Below are 21,109 nucleotides of genomic sequence, written 5' to 3' on the forward strand. Positions count from 1 at the left end.
GGAGTTAATTACATCAAATACACTTGTCTGTCCCTTACTGATTACACAAATTAACACCTCCGCAGTCAAAGGAAAAACACAGCATGCAAATGATTCTCTGCCTTTATTTTTTTTTTTTTTTTTTTAGGTCCTTCTGTAACAAAAACTCAGACCACAAGCTTTGGCAAGGTGGCTTAAACAAATAACACTACAGGTCTGTAAAATGGTTTCAGCACTTCACCAGTGAGGTATGAGGATAATGACACGTAAGCTCAAGTCAAATATTTAACCTGTTAGCCAGTTACAGAAGACAGACAGCCAGGACAGCTCACCGGAGTGTTAGCTGAATTTACAGAGAGGGCACAGCCAGCCACGCTGATTTTCCTTTTGAAGATCTTAATTCCAAATTTCCCAGCTGGCAGAGCCAAGGGGTGGCTGAGCCGCCTGGTTCGGATTCGAGTGATTTAAACTCATCAGCTCTTTCACAAGAAATGGTGCAATCAGCAGAGAGAACTAGGATTGACTCCTTGTGCTCCTGACCTGCAACACCGAACAGCCAGGGAAAACACTAAAAAAAAAACCCACAAAAAACACCTTTTTTTTTTTTTTTCTGTGTCACTACAGAAAAGGCCATGCAAGCAATCTGCTCAGACTGGACGAAGGACAAGCTGGCAGAGATGGCTGCACAGCCTCGGGCCTCTTTGGAAAGCCTGGCTGTGTTTGCTCTGAGTGTTACCCACTGATTTGAAGCCTTCCCACCAGCCTTCCTGGTCCTGGTACCACAGGGTGGTACCTATGGTAGCAAACAGCCTTTTAGAGAGAAAAAAAAAAAGCACAGAAGGAGAAAAAAATTACTTTGTTATCTCTCTGTCCCCAATCAGGTCACAGTGATTTTTTTTATTCTCTTGAGAAGACATCATGCAGTTGCACCTTTTTATCTTAATATGCCCAGCAAGTGGCTCAGCTCAGTTTAATGACACCCACTGGTGTCTCTGCAATCAAAAGGCTGTCACTATTTCCACTACAAATGCACCTATTCAGAAATTTAACCTGGCTCCAACAGGTCTTCCAGGAAGAAATCTGGCCAAAACAAAAGGTGAAGAAGGAGGTAATTGGGATTTTTCTACGGACAAGGAACCTGAACCTACAGCTTTCCTGCACTGCAAAGTCCTTGGGAAATCTGCTCCATGGTCTGAGATGAATTTTTCTGGTAAACGCTGGAGAAATCAAAGAGAACCTTTCAGCCTCAAGCGAGGGGCAAGAGGAACAGCAATGAATTGCTTTAATATGAAATGTCACATTTAAAATTGATCCTAACAAAACCAAATACTGGAGGCTGGTAGATACTCCCTTAGAGAAACAGTGTGGGATGTGGTGGGAGTACCACTCAAAATCAGCATGCAGAATCAGGCCTCAAGTACATAAAATATGGAATTTGGCGCTTGCATTTTAAAATATTTATAAATAACTTAAGACATTCGGGCTCAGAGGTGTCCACAGCCGAGTATTTCCCTCTGGCACGGGGAACCACAGGGATCCACATCCCTACGGATCCCCAGTGCAGGAGTTTGGTTCATGCTCAACGTAGGAACAAAACCTGCCCATGTGAGGCTGTTTGGAAAGTCTCCCTTGGCCCTTTGAGAGCACGTGGAGGACACATCTAACCCAGCAGAACACATTTAGAGGGTGCAGATCTACAGCACAGAATGGGACTGGTTCTTCCTATACATTCACAGCATTTGGCAAAACAGCTCCTGGGGGACTCCTCGGCTGTTCCTGCCCCACGAGGTGAGCCCAGCTAAGCCTGACCCTGGGGGATGGCAGATCAGCTCTGCTCTGATGGTGAAGCTGATCTGCCTGGGCTCAGGGCTGGGGTGAAGCCACCCAGGAGAGGACGGACACCTTGAGCCCTGTCCTGGAGCAACAACAGGCTTGCCTTGGAGTGCTCTGCTCTGCAGCCTCCCATCAGGACTGACACAGCCCCTGGATCCGCTGCAGACATCCAGCCAGAATAGGAAGCCTGGAATTCACCTCACAACCCTTTGTGCACCTGGCTGGCACCCGCCGAGCAGGCTGCAAAACAAAGGCACGGGAGGGGGGTTAAGGTCAGAGGTACATTCGTTGGGATGATCCCTGTCAGGCAGTTCAGAGGACAGGTGTGGCACAGCAGCCCAGAGATGGATAGACAGAGGACAGCAGAGCAGGGAGGGACCTGCTCCTGCACAGAGAAGCAGCTCCCCCTCAGCAGGGCATGAAACCACAGCAGCCTTGGAGACAGGTCGGGTAACCTCCTTTGGCCACGTGGATTTTTGTCCACCAGACACAAACTGGGACAAACTGGTCCCATAGACCACATCCTACTGGAGATGTTGAGCTGGATGGCTCTGCAAGCCACCAGCTACGCCCTGAGCAAAAAGTGAAACTCTAAATTTCTTTTATGTCGTGGGTTCCATCCAGACCCACTATGTACTTGGTTTCAGCATATTTTTTTTCCCGTTAAAACACCTTAAAAAAAAAAAAAAAAAAAAAAAAAAAGTAAAATGTTCTTTGGCACTTGTGCAACACAGACGTGACACTTTCCTGTCCTTGGCTGCTTGCTGGGCTCATCTCTAGAGATCCACGTACGCAGAGTCTGTGTCCATCCTCTGGGCCTCTCCAAACAGGAGGAACACACAGAGTCCAATGCTGTTAACAGCAGCCACCAGGTTGAAAACAGAAATCCAGGAGCCAGTCGTTTCAATCAGGTAACCAGCCAGGTACACACAAATGACACCTGTGACAGGAGAGAAGAGAAAGACATGCAAAGGCTCTGGGGCTGGATCCTGCCCTCTGCAGGGAGAGGGGCTCTTTGGGAAAGGCTGAGCTGCAGGAAGGTACTTTACCTAGGAGTGCTCCACCTGTGTTTGCAACCCCTGTAAGGAAAGGAAAGGAAAGAAGTGGTGTGTTCAAAACCCATGAACGTGAGCAGTTTCATCCCAGCTCCCACCAGTCTGCACATCTGGCAAAATGCCTTGTTGATTTTAGAATCACAGGATGGTTTGGGTTGGGAGGGACCTTAAAGCTCATCTCATCCCAAATCCCTGCCATGGGCAGGGACACCTTCCACTAGACCAGGTTGCTCCAAGCCCTGCCCAACGTGGTCTTGGACACTTCCAGGGATGGGGCAGCCACAGCTTCTCTGGGCAACTGACAGAGACCACTGACATGCAGCATCATCCCAACCCTGGGTGCAGGTTGAAAGGCACGTTGGTGCCATTTTACCTGCCCCCAGCACTGGCAGGTTTATTGCAGAAGGAAGCTGAAGCTGCACACATGGGGTAGACATTGCCCAGAGCCACTCTTGTTTAAACCTCGACCATGTTCCACCCATAGATGCCACCTCTCCAGCATGGAAAGCCCACAGAATCCTTACCAAACAGCAAGCCAGCACACGAGGGGGCCAGGTCCTGCACATTTACTGAAATGCCACTGGTGAGAAACAGAGAGGGGTTAAAAAAATGGCTGTTTGAATGGAACACGCCTATTTCTTCATCATTTACGCAAAGAAACACAAGGAAAGGTCCTGGACAAGAAATGGCACAAGGAGTAGAAGCCGAGATTGAAGCAGTACAGGTGAGTATAAGAAGGAAAACAATTCAACTCCAAGTTTTCAGAAGGGCCAAAAGCCTTCATCTTTCTAATACTGGCTGGTTTGAGCCCTTTCCCACATTAGAGGTTTGCTGGATCATTTCCACCCCAGCAGGCACTAAAATCCACCAGCTTCACACACGATGCTCAGGCAAGTGGCAGTTCTTGCTTTGAGATCCCAAAATGCCAAGTGTGGGATGAGAGCAAAGGGCCACAGCTACTGTCCCTATCACTCTCCTTACCTGTGGTTGAAGGTCTGGAGTCCAACAGAGGCAGAGGCAAACACTATTGCTTTGCAAAAACTGGAGGTCTGGCCCAGACACAGAGCAAAAATGCTTGAGACGCCAGAGCCAATGACCTGGAAAAAAAGGCAGAATTAAACACCACAGCACATTTTCTGTAAGGAAGAAAGCAAATCCTGTCACGAACAAACTGTTCAAAAGCTCATGTGCACCAGGTGCTTCTCCAGCCTTTTTTTCCCCCCAGTGTCCTGCCCTTCTGTGTCTGTCCAGACGGATGTGATGCTGCAGAGCAAAGGATACACTGTGTTCTCACCCAGCATTACTATTTTTGTTCACCCTTGTCTTGCTACTTTCTTGGTATCTAAGGAGTCATTCATGTGACAACTGGGACAGGTTGGCCTTTGCCTGCAAAAGAAAACCCCTTCAGAGCACTCACTGTGCTCAATATTACCACTGGTTCATTGTTAACAGAGGTTCATGCTCTGTTCCTCAGCCAGGGTTTTCCTCTGGATTTCCTTTCCCACTCACAATGATCACCAATCAATCTCCAAAGCCAGAAAACCTTCCCTCTTTCCACCTATGACCCCCAGCCCAGCTCCATACGAGCAGATGTAAGCAGAGCTGAGAAGGTAACTCAGGTGTCTCTCCTGTGGCTTCAGCTCCCTTACCTGCATGAACTTACGAATGGTGATGGTTCTGTACCCTGAAAGACAAAGGGAGAGTTGGAATTAAGCACAGCTCACCAGGTCCTCCTTGTTCTCCAGCCAGGAGACCATAGGGTAAGTAGATTTCAGACGCCCAGATTTCATCTCCACATGACTGAGATCAAAGGGAGCCCCAAACACATGGATGGGATTTTGACACTGGAAATTTTATTCTGCTGTTGTACCAGAACCTCACATTCCCTATTTGCTGGGTCTTCTCCATACCAACAGGCCCATCTCCCACCCACATCCTCTCTCCAAACCCCATAAAATAAGAGCTCATGAAAAGTCAGAAGGGCTCTTACCTTGACTGATTAAATGATCAGACAGAAATCCACTGAACAAGCTTGCTGGAATTGCAACCAGCCAGGGGACTACATTAAAAACCCAACCCTGAAATGGAGCAAAAATCGAGAGGTTTGTCAGAGCTGAGTTTGTTTGCAAATATTTTGTTTGATAGTCCATAGTACCTGTAGAAAGGGTGGGAAATAAAGCACTTGGGGCTTGTTGCAGCATCTGCACCCCATTTGCAGAGCCAAATCTGCACCATGCCCCTCTCCAAGGTCTACAAGGGGGCAGGTGCATCACAGGGCAGTAGCATTTGTAGGTTTGTTGTCTTTCCTTCTGCCCCGGTGACTCTTCATCCAGGGGAGAGGCAGAAAGCTCTTAGAAAGAGGGATGAAATGTGGCAAAGTTTACTGCTCAGCACGACGATGTGGCAGAGAGCCAGAGAGCCTGGGAAGCTCGCTGTGGGTTTCCTGTGGGCCACCAGAAAAACAGAATTTCCAACAGCTCCAACCTCATTAGCAGCGTTACTGTGAGGCTGAGGGAGTGTAGCTGGATTTTCTAATGGCAGGATTAGGTAACATTATGGGTAGTAACATACTTTGGCCTATTTTCAATTAAGTGAGCTTGCTCCAGCTGTAATCACAGCCGATTACTGGTCAGCTGGATTACAGCTGCTCAGGGGCACTTCGGTGCCCAGATCCCACAAGGAGCTGAAATCACTGTGGGTTGGGCTGGGCTTCACCTCAGCTCCTTTGAACCTACTCATCCATGCATCCATCCATCATCCCCTGTATGTCCCCCTTTGCTCAGAGTCCATCTCCCCTTCCTGCCTGGCTTTGGAATGTGTGGGAGGGCTGAATAATCTTGGGTTTGAATAATATTGTTTCAGCTGCTCCTGCAAGTCATACCAGGGTCCATTTGCATCTTTCCATGCCTTCAAAATTTGGGTCTTGGTCGCTTTTGAGAATGTTACCCCATGGGGTGTGTGGGGATGTCAACTGACACCAACTGGGGTTGCTCAACATGAGTTGAGCACCTTGTGCACTCAGTGCACCTTGTCCCACCCCTCAGCCCATCACCCTGATCCAAACCCTCCATCACCTCCACCCAGGTGGGCTGGAGGCAGCTGCCCAGACAGAGATGAGGCAGCTCACCTGCAGAAAGGGACTTTGGCCAGCAGGTGACACAGGTTTCCCACATTAGGGATTATTGTCCATCCTTAAAGACCAGGCATCCTCAAACCGCGTTTTAAATCACACAAAGTGATTATCAGCTGCAGACACACTATATAGAGCATCTTACATAAGGGTACCATGATATAATGCTTAACAGATGGTAAATTACTGCTGCACAAGCACATTACTCGAGGTGCACAGATCTTGTCACAACAATATGTTTGCCGGTTTAATACACGATTTTAATATAAATATCAAGTATGCCATAAAGAGCTTTACATGCGTAATATGAAAAGGCATTTGTAAGCAGCTCTGGAAATTGTAAAAACCTAACAGAGCCATTGTGGAAAAGAGTCTGTGAGTTCCTGAGAACAAGATGAAAATACCAGCTCTCGGATCAGATAAAGAATTGCCTGGCTTTCTGAAAAATGGGAACATCATTTGTGCTAAGGAGAGAGAAGCTTTTGTAGTATTTTCAAAGCACACAGTATTAATGGTAATGTTAATTTTAGCAGGCAGGTCTGAGCTGTACAATGTCAGTCCAGTTAAAGACCCTGTGAAAAATCAGGAGTGAATGGCGGTTATTTGCAACAGCAGAATGTCATGAGCTCTGTGCCATTTGAAAACCGTAGTTTTCTCAGGAGAAAAGCAGTCTAAAACCCAAATATAACCTGCACTTCCCTGCCTGGAAAGTGCCCCAGCTCTGCCTCCCCTCAGCATCCCTAAACAAACAACTAGAAACCATCATCTTCCTCCCTAACCACCCTGCTTTGGCAGGTACCCAGCACGACCCCCTTGGAACAGAGAGCAGCAATGCCTGTGCCTCGGAGCCAACCAACCTTTGACTCGGGAAAAGTTTCCTTAAAGAAAGTTGGCAGCCAGGAGAGGAGAGTGAAGAACGTGCTGGCTGTGGAGAGCTGAGCGATGATGACAGCCCTGAAAACACACAGTGGAGAGGAAACAATCAGGAGTGACAGGTCACACGGGGTGGGAAATGGGTGCTCGAGCAACCCAGTATTTCAGTTCCTGGTTTATAAACAAATCTCTCACAGCACTGCAATGGCTTCCTGAGATTTTTCTCACAGATATCAACTCCTTTTGGATTTCTCCCCTTTGCAGCACCGCTGGTTCCCTCGCTGTCCCATCGCACTGGGCTCAGGCAAGGTTAACTGCAGTGCTAATTATACCAGTGCAGTTCCCACTGGTCCCTTCCAGTGTTACTGGAGTCCTCCTGCCCCAAGAGGTGTTGTTTAGGGTTTTCTAGGGCTTTGTTATCAGCTCTATTTTTATTCAAGGCAGGAATGGGCCTATTGCCCTGCATCTTAAAACAGCACTTGGGAACACGCTTGGAGGAGCTTCAATACCCATTGCAGTATCCCAGAGGAAAAATGGCCATTAAAAAGATGTTTGCCAGCAATGAGAATACAGCCTGAGCCACACAGTGCCCCAGAGCAGCACTTCTTAGGAGCCCATTACAAGCAGCATTTCTAACAAGAAGAGAATATCAGTCTGGAGGAGCACATGACTCATCCAGGGGGAACAGCCTGGGAAGAAGAAAAGATTTGCCAGTAACATTCCAGCCTGCCAGTCCTCTGGACAGAAAATAAACCATTTTTTGCCAAGCTTACCTTTTTAGTTCTTTATTGATACAGAATGAATTAGAAAAGCCGGTTGTTTCCCAAATATATAAGTGGACAAAAAATACAGAGGCTGAAGAAATAAGCCCAGACAGGACAAGAAAGAAGGTGCTCCCCAGCCCAGCTGATGCTCGAGGCCACTGCAGCTCCCTACCATATCGGTGCCTTCCTAAACAGCTGCTTCCAGGGGACTTTGGTCTGCTTGGGTATCGAGAGGCCTCTGGTTAAATAGTCTATGGGGATGATGAGTTCTGCAGGGAAGAAAACAGCCAAAGGAAAGCTCTGATCAGTGACTGTCTGTGCAGCTGGAGGCAGCCCTGGGACACTGCTATATAACTACCTCTAATCTCCTTGTTTTCTGGTCTTGTTTTTTTGGCTCTGCCACCACTGAGTGCTCAAGAAAACACCTTGTTACATTGACCAAAATTTTTCCGCTGCGTCCACATGTTTTCCCACTCAGCCACTTTCATCCCTTTGCATCCCTGGTAATAATTAAATGAAAATCCCATGGGCAGGGACCACATTTGAATTCTGAGCAGCACCAGACACACACTCAGTTCCTGATGAGCTCGGCTTCTACATGCCATGCTCACACTAATAATGCTGTAGCCAGGTGTCATGGTTTGTCCATATGCAGAATTACTCCCAGACAGTTATTTTGGAAGAGATATTCTGGATTAACTGGTTTTTAAAAGCTCTATGTGTAGATGCTCTTAGTTGTGAATAAGTATCTTGTCCTGCTTTAGCTTAATCCACTTTGAAGATCATGCTCTGTTTTGTGTTTTCACTGGTGCTTAAGAGTACTGAGGAGCCAGATCAGGGATGTAATCCAGCATGGGACTTGAAACAGGAAATCAGCGTTGAAAGAGCTCAAAATCTCATTTCTGAGTGGGGGGTCTTGGGTGAGACACAGCGTGAGTTACAGAAGACACCTGAGTAAAAGGTCTTTGTGCAAAACCAGGCATGATCTTGGAAACACAGAGGATTTGCAGAAAATAACAGAGAGGAATCACTCAGTTCCCAAAGCCTTGGGAGCACTGGCCACCCCAGGGATGCCTGGGATTTACCTTTCTCACTCAGAAGGTACTTGCAGGTGCAGTAAACCCAGAGCAAAGTGAGCAACCCGGAGAAGTAGAAAACACTTTCCCAGCCATACCAGTCCAGGAGGAGGGATCCTGCACCACCAATCACCAGCGTCCTGCAAGGGAAACCACTTGGATTTACTGGTCTGGCCAAGAGTGTCCAGACTGTGCACACTGATGAGAGATGCTCCCTGGGGTCAACGCTGACTGTCACTGAGCCACAGAATCACAGGATGGTTTGGGCTGGGAGGGACCTTAAAGATCATCTCATTGCACCTCCCTGCAATAGGCAGGGACACCTTCCACTAGACCAGGTTACTCCAAGCCCTGTCCAGTGTGGCCTTGGACACTTCCAGGGATGGGGCAGCCACAGCTTCTCTGGGCAACCTGTGCCAGGGCTCACCGCCCTCACAGGGAAGAATTTCTCACTCGCTGCATGTGGAGGTGCTGCCCACCTGCCCAGTCCCCCTGTGACTCCAAAACCTGCACTGTTCCCTGAGTGGCATCTCGGGCCAGATCCTCACTGGGCAGGAGAAACCCCAAAGGAGCCTCACCCTCACCTGCCCTACCCTGAAACATGGACATCAAGGAAAGAAAAGGAGGTTGCTGGTGTGCACTATCTCAGAGAATGCACAAAACAGCAAAAGAAATTAGCACACTGGAAAACTAAGTGATTAAACACAGTAATATTTCTATTTGGCTTATCCTCCTATTTAGAAAGGAAATTCTGATGGAGACCAGCAGAGAAGGGGCAGTTCTGTTCTCCCCACCTATCAGAGTGGACAGGTGACCAGTCTCAGGCTGACCCTTTGCTCTTCCTACTGAATCGGGCTGTTTCCCATAGTAATTAAATGTTGCAAACACTCTTCAAAGTCTGGTTTGAAAAGAAAGAGAAAACAATACATAAATCCTTGACAGGCACGACAGCAACTGCCTGAGGCTTCCTCAGCTGCAGCCGGTGTCCTTGAGGACCCGGGAATACACATGTACTTTAGGCTGTGAGTTTTGCCTCCAACTATTTAATGGCATTTCATCACATATGATGCCCAGAGACTGTCACTCGCTGCTCAAAGGCCTTTCAACTTACCCAAACTGTGAGCCAGTCCCCACTGTGCTGTAGGTGAAGGCTCGCTCGCTCTCCCGGACCCTCTGGGACAGCAGGCTGGCCAAGGATGGGAAATACACCCCTGAAAGCAACGGGAGCAAGGCAGGGAGCAGTCAGGATTATCAGCAAACAAAAGCAAATTTAGAAGATCCAGAAGGAGAACACTGAGATAAAGCAGCAAAACCTTCGGTGCATTCAAAACAGAGATATAAAAATAAACTAAGCGGAACCATCACCACGAAAGGTTTGTTTGTGCCTTCTCTGAAATCCCCCATTCCACCATCACTGCAACTGCTACCGTAAATCCATCAGTGTCAAGGCACCTCCTCAGTGCTGTACCTTGACAACAGGGAAGGAAAACCACCCCAAATTATCCAAAGGTTTTGGCAAGGGCTAATTTTTCCCAAGTACTTTGAAGGAGTTTGAAAATGCGGAAAATCAAAAAGCACCAGCGATGATTTCCAAAGCCAGCAGCCCCTGTCTGGCAGAGAGATTTCTACAGGGGAATGACTTGTCAGTGACTTTCTCTAGAAATGTCACCGTTTTCTCCCATGGAAGTGCTGGATGTGGAGGTAGCTTTGAGGCAGAGAATTGCTCAGAGACACTGGGGGAAGGGTTCATTCACTGCAAACCACAGGATTTGAATCTGAATGTGCTGCACACAAATCCCTGTGCAAAGAAGCCCCCGGGCACACACAGACACAGGACAGGGGTCTCACCTTGCAGCAACCCCATGAGGAACCGGGAGGAGGTCATAAAAACAAGATGGGCAGAAGTGATGTGGGTGAGCACCGGGGTGAGGACTGTGAGGAACCCCCAGGCTGATGCTGAGAGGAGGAGGACTTTCTCACCTCCTATTCTGGAAGACAGAAAACATGTTATCAAAGGTGGGAGGGCAAAAGGGCAAAGTGCTCCAGTCAAGACTCAAGTGCCCTTCCCAGTTTAGCCAGTTTTTACAAACAACTGTTGGGTCAAACCTGTTCTTCTCTTACATGTCTTTAGCCCTTGGCAAGGAGCTCTGATCTCCTCCCTTCTCTCCTCCTGCCAGCACTGCCTGTCCAACTCCAGCACACACTGATCCCAGAAACCCGACAGCACTGACACACTCGAGTCTCTGATGGTGATGGAGGAGAAGTGCTGCCACTATTCTGCTTCTCTTAACCAGTGACGGTGTTTTACATCTGCCCTTTTGCATCATTTCTGCCTTTTAACATTCAGGTTTTTGCTTGGAAACTATTCAGGACCATAACTAAATAGCACAGTGCAATGTACAAAGATAGACTGTGCAGATCAAATGGAAAAAAAGCTGCACTCACAGACTCCTAGAATCAATGGATGGTTTCAGTTGGAAGGGACTTCAAAGACCATCTCATCCCAACCCCTCTGCCATAGGCAGGTACTCCTTCCACTAGACCAGGTTGCTCCAAGCCCCATCCAACCTGGCCTTGAACTCTTCCAGGGATGAGGCATCCATGGCTTCTAATTAGACAGTCTGAACTACCCATGTCCCCTCTCAATCAGTGCTATAGACCCTGAGTGAGGCTGGCAGAGAAGCCTCAACCCCTTTCAGAGCAATCAGCACTGCCCCACAAAGCTTCTCCCCGTGGACATGCCTCACTTTTCCACCCCACCACTGCCCCAGGGTGAAACTTGGCACAACCATTGCTAAGTGCCTTCAAAAAACAGAGGAAAACACGAGAATAATTTCCAGTACTGATCACTGATGTGCCCTCCGATGATCTGTGTCAAGCAGTAGCCCCAGAAGAAGCTGCTGAGCACGACGCCGGACTCCTTCTTGTCCCAGTCGAAGTAGGAGCTGAGGGCGACGGCGCAGATGGGCACGGTGACACGGGCACAGTACAGCAGGCACGTCCCCAGCAGCAGCATCACTGTCCACACACGGGACTCGGGCCTGTGAGGGTGGAGAGGAGGATGGGGAAAGGGCAGGTGGGATGTTGTGCCTGGTAGGGCCACGCACAGAGAGGACTGGCGGGTCGGGTTGGTTTGCTCGCAAGCCACGACTGTCTTGGTAAATTGAAGGTCAGGGCAAACCCCCCTGTGGCACAAGGGCTCTGACACAGAGAGCATCCCACCTGGTGGCTTTTGGGAATGATGCTAACTTCAGCCCAAACAATATTTGACACCAGAAGCAAAATGTCTGTCCATAGGCTGTAAGGTGGAAGAGGCTGCCTGGACACCACTGGCTGTGGATGGAGGGAAAGGTGGGGAGGAACCTGGTTTGTTTGCTTTTTTTTCCCCAAGAAAGAAACTGTCCTTTAAAAGATAAGGGTAACAAAGGAAAGGTCAGGGACTGAAGTTGGAAGCATTTGCATGAGATACACCACCTTGATAACAAATATTTGTTATTTGGCATTCCTACCCAATTCCCAAGGGAGGTGGGGTGTGTGCTACCCTTCCTAAATAGGAAAGAAGTGGAGGAATTCTTTAGAGAGACACACATGATGGGGCTGAAGAGCTCATAGAGGGAGCAAAATAATTTAACCTGGCCTGATAAGAAATTTTAGGTAGTATGAGCCATAATATGTTAAAAGAATATGTTATTTGGTGCATGAGTACTCAGCCCCAAGAAAAGTGCTCCTGCAGGAGATACAGGCTGGAATGTAAGTGGGAAGGCAATTTCCTCCTGCTCCAAGTCAGTGATGTGCTTCTGGAGTAAAGAAATACATTTTGCTGCAAACATCAGGCCCAGGTGTAGGTGAATCCCTCTGCCTTCCCTCAGCCCAGCTTGTGTCACTCTGGGTCCCCCTTTGCCCATGAATTATGGAGTTAAAAACTTAGTAAGAACACACACCATGGGTATTATTTGTATTTGGTTATTTCTATGCCCAGAGGCCAGAGCACAAAGCACTGAGCAAACAGACTCTCTCTGCTCCAGAGAGGGAAGAGGAATTCACTGTACCAGGGCAGTAACCTCTGGGCTTTCCACCCTGCTAAACACACCCACCATCCGTGTGGGAAACAACCTGGGTCACCTTTTATAGCGAATGGAGCTTTTATTCCTCTGTACTGGAATTATGATAAATGTAGGTTAATCCCACACAGCTCAAACCCATTTATAAAGGTGTCAAACGGGCCGTCACGGGGGGAGGCGAAAGGAACAATGAAAAGCAGAACACGGCGGGCAGGTGAACCCGCTGGAGGTGGATTTATTGCTGTTTCCTGACAAGGCTGATAAGCAGCTCAGTGCCAACCTCTGGCAGGAGGGACTGCAAGGGTTTCAGCTGGTGTTCTGAAGGCTGGAACCATCGTTGCTGTGCACGCACATGAGGGCACAAAATAACACAGGAACTGGAAAACCTCACGCGTTTCTGCTGGAGGAATAAGTAACCAGGGGTTGACCTGCTTCTGCCACTTGAACAGGCTGATAAATGCTCTCAGAGTCCCTCCTGGGCTTACCCTGAGAGGGAGATATCTTCACTCATATCTTCATTTGCTGCAAAACCAAAGGTGATCTGGGTTTTGATAACCTGCCCCAGCCAGCTCCAGGAGCAGTGGCTCCACTAACTCCTGCTTGCTACAAAAAAGCCACAGGGAAGCCAAAGGCTCCTGGACACCGTGTCCAGGTCAGACCAAACTCAGCAGGACAATATGGGCAGGAGGTTTTGGGTATAAATCCCTCGTCAGAGGCAGAGGGCAGGTGTGGGATCACCAGCCATGGAAAATGTTATGGAGAGCCCTCAGGGATGAGATGCTTGCAGGTACAAGCAACAGACTCGTGCCTGCCCTGCCCAAATGGGCTGCTGCCAGTGCAGGGCCATAATCTCTCCTGTTATCTCCAGTGGCACAGCACTGATAAATTTGAGCTATTGAACCTGCAACAACCGAGGTGACAGAGCAAAGCGCAGCAGCCAGTGATGTGTGGAGGTATTTTCTATTATTAAGGCACCAAGACAGTTTTCTAAACTGAGCTTTTCCCCTGCAGCAGAGAGAGACCTTTATGAGCTTTCACTGGAGTGGGGCTGAGCTCTGCCTCTCCAGTCACTCTGGTGTGTTCAGAATAAACCCCAGTTATCCTGGCAAGCACAGCAGCATTTTAATGGGATATCAGATCAACAGTTCTTCCTTGTCCCCAAACTCTGTACGGCTGTGCAAGTTGTAAGTTTGACCTGAGCAGCTCAGCTACCCTCCACTCCACTTCTCTTTATAGTAATGCCACAGTCTGTTCCCTCCAGAGGGTGTTTGCAGATGGGAAAAGCAAAACCCACACACAGCAAAGTCGGTGCCCCGGGAAAGGGTAGGATAGGGGAGCACAGTTTGGTCCTAAGGGATTGAACCCCAAAAGAGATGAGCAGGGCAGCTCTGGCTTCAGGGCAGAGGGACAGGAGGGCATGCTGTGAGGTTGCAGCTTCCAAGTAGAGATGTGCTCCCAAGAAGCTTCCTCTCTAGCTGATGTTTTGATAGAACTCCAGAGAATATTTTTCTCTTGACTTTTATTCTTTCTCCGAAGCACTAAGTCAGTCTCTGGGCATATGACACAATCTCAGTGTTCTCTTTGGCTACTACTCCATTCTATATTCTTTTTCTGTATGTTTAAATGCATCAGTAGAGGCATGCTCAAATCAAGTGGGAACTATAACAACATCTTCAGACTACCACTTCCTCCATAGGTAGCATATCCAGCTAGGAAAATCCACGGAAATAATGAGAGTGTCAAATGTAATCAGTAGCTGCCCACACCCACCTGAAAGCATGGCAGGAATGATTTCTCTGTAAGGACAATGACATGCTTGCATCAGAGGAAGGAGCTTTGTAAATACGTTTTCTCCTAATTATAGTTATCACAGAGGCTGCCGATGAGTCAACGCTCTGCTCAGTGCAAAACAACAACAGCAAAGGTTACAGGAGGAACCTGGACTAGCACAAAGGGAGGAATTAAAACTCTCCTTCAAAAACTAAGGAATAATGACAAATGAAACAAAAGTTTTGGTGGGTGACACCAGCCATCTGAGAAGGAGAGCTTCACCAGTGTTAACAAATTAAATTTGATGGGTCCCCTGATGAGGGAGGGAGAGAGAAACTGTGCTGGAAACAACTACCCTGAGTCAGAGCAAAGCACATCTGAATCTATGGCAGTCACAGCCACTGCTGTCCTGTCTCACCAGCCACAGGGACAGACTGAGCACCTCCCCACAGCCCTGTGCCAGTCCTGGCCAAGCCCTGGCTACATGTGACAGACACCTCGTGAGAGGGGCCAGCCCTCCAGACCATCAGCAGGTGAATCACTGGAGCGTGTCTGGAGCCACCTAACTGACTTCACTGGGTGCTGTGTGACAGCAGCAGCTCCTCACTGCCCAGTCTGTGCCCTCCTGGCCTGTCATCCCCTTCTGCTCACAAGAGACAGGCACTGCAGGTGCATCCCCTTCTCACCTCACCCAGACCCTCTTCACTGAGCAAAGCAGCGACACAGCCAGAACACACTTCCTATTTCACGAACCTCCACCCACCACCCAGACAGACTACAATTAGCTCCAGCCCTAATGACTCTTCCTGGGGGCCCTGCCTGATGTTCCTTGGTTCTCTTCCTCCAAATGCAGCCCCAGGCACTGAGTGGTCATGGCTCTGCTTCGAAATATCCACTGATTTCCCTGGGACCCAGCTCCTACCAGTCTAATGGATCCCCTGCCCAGGACAGGGCGGTTAGGGTGGATTTTCAAGGATGCCTGAGATTCCCAGAGGGACAAAACCAAGCCGAGCCATCCGGCAGTGGAAGGAGAGCCAGCAGCACAGGCTATCTTTATTTGCAGTGTGTTTTCCTGCTGGAGGAATTTCTCCAGTAGATGCCACAGAACAAATATTTATTCAACTTTATTTCTCTTGACTCGCCTCCCTCCTTTCCCCCAGTGTGCAGGGCTGTTGGCAGACACTGCAGGTCACTGTTGAGGTGGACTTGCTGGAGCTCAGGCAATCAATTAGATCACAGTTTAGCCCCCTCCAAGGCACGAGTCTGGACCGCTGGGTATTTTCAGGTGGTAAGAGAGCTGTGTTAGACAGCAAGACTACGAACGGTCTGTCCCAGCAACAGCTCTTGGCCAGAAGCCATCTCCAGTGTTTGTGGGCTTTTTCCATAACTGGAAGAAGAATTGGGAGCTGCAGCTCCTGATCTGCATCAGATGGGCACAGGTATTGGCAGCAGAGCATTAACACCCACCTCCCAGGGAGGGCATCTCTACCTCTGAAAAGAGATACAAATAGCTCTGTTGGAGATGCATGGCAAGTACATCACTGGAGTCACCTCCACTGCCCCCAGCCCTCTTGCCCATCCCTGCCACCACTCACCAGACCCTGCAAGAACCCCAGAGCAGGATGGGGATGAGCTCCCAGCCACGTCACCAGCTCCAAACCCAGGACACCCAGCAGCCCAAGCATGAGGCCACCTCCAGGAAAATGTCCCCAGGACACCCAGCCAGTGCCTGTGGGTTCCCCTGTGCCTGGTCACCTGTCACACCACAGCATGGGAACACTTCCCTCCTCATCAGCCATTTCCAGCTCCATGAGATCTTCACCCTTCAAAAACCTTTTCTCCAGCTTACCTGCCTATGGCTTTAATTTACAATGACCTCCAACACAACCAGGACTGACTGACATGGCACAAACACAGGAGCAGCCCTGCACACTCCTGTGTGATAATACCCAGGTAGTCATTTTTAACCCAGTTTGACAGTCCTCTCACTCTGTTTTTCTCAACAGCAATTTCTCCTTCCCCTGAAAATCTAACATGCTTGTCAGGAGAGAGGTTTCCCCCCCTCCTCGAGTTTATTTTGTCATGCTGCAGACTGGCTCCAAGCTAATGATTTGTCGCTGTCAAAAGTAGCTTTGGGGTTTAGAGGAGGTTTGGTTGTTGGTTTGGGTTTTTTTTTTCCCCAATCCAGCCAGCAGCCAACAAGAGCAGCACAGAGGACACAGGGCTTTTTTTCCTGGGAAAGCTGCTGGCTTCCTGTCCGCCTCCTGTGCTCAAGCTCCCTCCTCAGAGCCACAGATGGCAACAAAGTGGTGTTCAGCAAGAGAGCTCTGGGTTTATTCCCTCTCTTCGTTTCTTGCTTTCAGCAAAAGCAAAGATGAAATTAGATTTCATCAGCTCATATGAGCTGGAAATAGTTGTTGAGTCCAGGTGGAGGTGGTGAGAAAACATAATAATAAAGCACAGGCGTGCTTTGCACACTGATCTGAGGACGTACATGGATCAGCCAGGAATGAAATGCGTGTCCTGCTTACATTTTCCACGTGAAAAAAGTTCTCAGCAAGGTCAAGATTAAAACCAGGGGGAGGAACTTGTACAATAAAAATCCTAACCACCAAAAAAACCCCCGATCAGCTAAAGCTGCAACATCATGTTGACAAAAGATCAGAGCAGAGAACTCAGAAAAAAAACAACGTGACCGTTGTCTCTGGGCAAAGAGCAGGTCAGGCGACTGGAGATCAGCCTGTGGCCGATGGTAAGACTCCTTTTATCTCTGGAGCTTAAAGAAACTGCTATAATCACCCCTTGTCTTCAGGTGTAGCCAGAGGCTGGGAGATGGAGAGTGGTTTCAGGAGTCATTTGCTTCCCAGGACACAGTGACTTTTCCATGTTGTGTTTCTCTCCTGGAGGCACCATCCAAAATGTGAGCCCCCACGTCCAATGCTGGATCTGCTCGTGCCTTTGTGCTCAACCTTCAGCAATTGATTTCTCTTCTCACTGCTTCGATCCTTCCCCCAGTTAAACCAGAGATGCTTTAAGCACATCCACTGCCTGAGTGGTCCTGCTTTGGCATGTTAAGATCAGCATTAAAAAGCACTCTCTGACTGTCCAGATGTGCTACATCAGCACGAGGGCTTTTTCAAGCCCCAAACAAAAATCCCCAAGTGTTGTTCTTAGAAGAGGAGATGTGTGATAGAGGAGCCATTGGAGACCTGCAGAAAATTTGGGGAAAGGCAGGATAAAAGATAGGGCAAGAATAGTGGAAGAGGAAGGAAAAGCCATCTGAAAAAAAGGGAGGACAAAAGAAGCAGCAGCATGAACAAAGACGGAAAAAGAAACCTGCCAAGATAAGAGTTTATCTCTCCTTGCACTGATGGTGGGGACTGATCTTGGAAGGCTGCCTGGCATGCCTTTTGTTGGAGCATGAAAGGAGAACCTGTGTCACTTCCCCCACTTATTAACACCTTGCCTCCATGGAAATAACTCACTACTTGGGAATTATGAAAGCTATTTATTTGCACATACTGTTGCAAAACTGTCCACCAAACCACCCAGTGAGGTTCTTTAGAGAACTCAAGCAACCTGCTCCAGTGATCTGATGCTCCCCCTGTCCCACACTCCACCTGCCCAGTTTACTTAGGCAATAAAACCTCCATAAAACCCCCCCAAATAAGGGCTGTGACTGCATTGTGTCCACACCAAACAATGGGGACATGATCTCAGCTTCTGTGAATTATAGCAATATAGATAATGATCTGAAAGGCTTTAGGGATGTCCTGCTGCTCCTCCCCATTAACAGGCTTTCACAGTTACCAGCAGCACTTAAGATGGTGGGAATCACTTAAAATAGGTATATCTTAATCAACAGGCTGTCTTCATCACAGTCCGTTTTGTTTTGGAAAGTGTTATCGATGGTTTGAATTTTTTGAAGAGATTTGGAGGGCTTATTCTGGTCAAATATATCAATTTTTTTTTTTCTAGAAGAAAAACATATAAATTCAAGAATTGCTTCATGAAAATCTGATGTGGGGTCCCCCTACCACCACTCCCACTTCACACAGACTTCAGGAAAAGTTAGCAAGGGGGATACAGAGAGAAGGAATTTTCTTAAGTGCTTTAGGGGGAAAGAATCTTCAAATTTTAAGCACTCCTAGTGCCAAAGGCCTTCTTTGGGACCCACCTGCTTACTCTTGAGATGAGTGTGGGTTTGATTAGACTTCCCGATCTCTGACTGCAGGAAAAGTTTCCCTCAGGACAGGAATTTAAAACTGGCTATGGACCTGCTGCCACTGCAGGAAGCAATTGACAATAAATACCAATTTATCCAATGGCTAATTGCAGCTGGAAGGGGCAATTCTTCCCTTTGGCCACTTGTTCCCTGCACTGGCACCTCTGTCACCTGCCCTGTGGCTGCCCCTCTGCTCTCCTGCCAAGGTGAGTTCACCACGGGTTCACATCAGCCCGGAGGGGGAAAGGGGAGCCCCAGGGGTGGCCACCACGGTGGCAGTTCCTCTTCGTGGCAATGTTAAACTGAGCCAGATTTCAAAAGCTTAAAGACTTCCAGGTTGGAAAACTCTCTGACCATCATTTTCAGCTGCCCCACTGGTACTTTGGAATCATCATCTCATCCCACCTTCGATGGGAGAAGGGGCAGATCCTGAGATCGAGGTGCTGCTTGACATCCCCAGGGTGACAGAGAGGAGCAGCCCTGTCCCAAGTGTCCCAGTTTTTGCTCCAAACACTGGAGCACTCTGCATTTGTCCGTGTCCCTGCTGTTAAAAGTGGTCAGTTTGGGCTTAATCGTATTTTGAAGTATTCCAGTTATTTAACTTAAGGAGCAGTTCATGCTGTCTAGCTGCTGCCAGCTACTATTCCAGACTTTATCTTAATGAATGAATATCGCCAGTACAAACATCCCCGCTGGAACACTTCGATAAGAACTTGACAGCGGTTTCGCGTTTAATTCCCTGACAACAGGCCAGAAATGAACTCAACAGATGTTTTTCCCCCGTGTTCCGCAGCAATTCCCTATCTTCCCCCTTCCTTCTACCGTCTCCGTTGGGGTCCGGCGCAGTGAGACAGCGGGTGGGATCGTGTCCCCCGACCCCGCAGCACCCCCGGGAGGCAGAGCCGGGGCCGGGGAGAGGGTCTCGGCCCGACGGGGAGCACCGAAACCCCCGCTCCGGGAGCGGCTCAGGCCGCCCGGCCCCTTCCAGCCAGGAACCGCATCTTTCCCAGGAGCTGCGGGAGGAGGGCACGGAAGATGCGGGAGATCCCGGGGCCGGGAGGGACAGCGGCCGGCGGGATGCGGGGAGAGCCCCGCAAAGCAGGGAGAGCGGCTTTCCCGGGAGCGGCTCCAGCCTTACCTGGACCAGTACGGGTCTCCATCGCGCCTCATGCCGTCGTGGGGGCCGCGCTCGGCGGTGCCCACGGGCACATTCCTGCCGCCGCCGCCGCCCCCCGCGGCCATGCGGGCAGCGCCTTCCGCCTCCCCGGCTCACATCGCCGTTCGTCCGGGCTCCCTCCCCCGCCGGGCCGGCCACGTGTCAGCGCCTCCCGCCGCCCCCGCCCGCCGCTCGTTCCGGGAAGTCCCGCGCCAGCTCCAGTTCCTATCCCGGGGCAGCCTCGGACCCGCAGGGCTCGGCCCGGGGCAGGCGATGTTCGGCCCCTCCGGCCCCCACAGACCGCTGCGATCTGCTCCTTTCCTCCCCCTCCGGTAATTACTGACACCCCCGTGGAGGGCAGGGAGAGAGGGGACTGAGCAGGGTGGGTCCTGCCCCTCCGATACCTGGGAGGGGAGTCCGCTCCCTGCTCCCGCGGGTCTGCCGGCAGAAAACTCTCTGCTTTTTAAAGGATTGGAACAGAATATTATGATATTCCCATCCGAAGAATTAGAGGAAAAATTAAACAGGGGTAAGTATTCTTACAGCTTGATCTATCTCTGTTGGATAGAGGTGCTGCTTGTTGTAAGTATCTGAAAGAGATAACCAGACTCCTTTATGGACATAAATAATTAAAATGATGGCTATCTCAATCCAAAACAAAAAGACTCGTGACTCATTTCAAGAACATGAAGGAGAAGGCGGAGGAGCCTTGTTAAGACATCGTTCAGGCGGTGCTGTGGCCGATAGCAGCCTGGATGCAGGCACGGCAGAACTTCAGCTCTGCAGAGGATGGAGGAGCTCCTGCACAGCCTGAGCAAGGTCGTGCGTGGCCCTTGGGAAAGGTACTTGATCTCCTGGGCTGCACCAAAACGCTCAATTGCAGGGCAGCCACCTCCTGTCTACCGCTCCTGCTGCCAGCAACCTCTAAATGCTTGTTCTTAAGCCTTTAGCAGACTAATATTAAGGTAGCTCACACATTCTTCTCCCAGCGTGAACATTTGGCAGGTCCCTGGTGAGCACTCTGCTATTTAAGTCATGAGAGAGAACAGTATTATTGAGCTGAACCTTTGAGAGTGAAATAGCAAAAGGGTTTCTTACACCAGAGGCAGCTCCAGGAGAAGGAGCAAAAATCATTAAAAGTCATACTTTATCCTTTGCTTTGGTATTTCTTACTCAGAAGAAAGAGG

At 49.3% G+C, this 21,109-nt stretch overlaps 1 protein-coding gene across 1 annotated transcript; it reads right to left on the reverse strand.

Moving 5' to 3' along the window:
- Positions 1–2,423: 2,423 nt before the first annotated feature.
- On the reverse strand, positions 2,424–20,079 carry SLC17A9 (solute carrier family 17 member 9). Its single transcript, XM_027881567.1, has 13 exons — positions 19,905–20,079; positions 11,554–11,751; positions 10,559–10,698; positions 9,822–9,921; positions 8,720–8,850; positions 7,807–7,903; positions 6,855–6,951; positions 4,858–4,945; positions 4,517–4,551; positions 3,849–3,964; positions 3,392–3,447; positions 2,862–2,891; positions 2,424–2,752 (listed from the first exon to the last, which is right to left on the reverse strand). The coding sequence occupies exons 1-13, from the start codon at positions 20,006–20,008 to the stop codon at positions 2,589–2,591; spliced, it is 1,356 nt and encodes a 451-aa protein (XP_027737368.1). The 5' UTR covers positions 20,009–20,079; the 3' UTR covers positions 2,424–2,588.
- Positions 20,080–21,109: the final 1,030 nt, after the last annotated feature.

Source organism: Empidonax traillii, unplaced genomic scaffold (genome assembly GCF_003031625.1).
Source record: "Empidonax traillii isolate 1590-97213 ecotype Southwest subspecies unplaced genomic scaffold, ASM303162v1 scaffold91:size2966241, whole genome shotgun sequence".
In the NCBI taxonomy this organism is placed as follows: domain Eukaryota; kingdom Metazoa; phylum Chordata; class Aves; order Passeriformes; family Tyrannidae; genus Empidonax; species Empidonax traillii.

Bases quoted from the DNA above. Each gene is read 5' to 3' on its own strand.
- SLC17A9 (XM_027881567.1), bottom strand. From the start codon at position 20,008: ATGGCCGCGGGGGGCGGCGGCGGCGGCAGGAATGTGCCCGTGGGCACC. The intron at 4,552-4,857 runs GTAAGAGCCCTT...TTTGTCTTTCAG, and splicing joins TGATCATTTAATCAGTCAAG to GGTACAGAACCATCACCATT. The intron at 3,965-4,516 runs GTAAGGGAGCTG...CTTTTTTTCCAG, and splicing joins CCATTCGTAAGTTCATGCAG to GTCATTGGCTCTGGCGTCTC.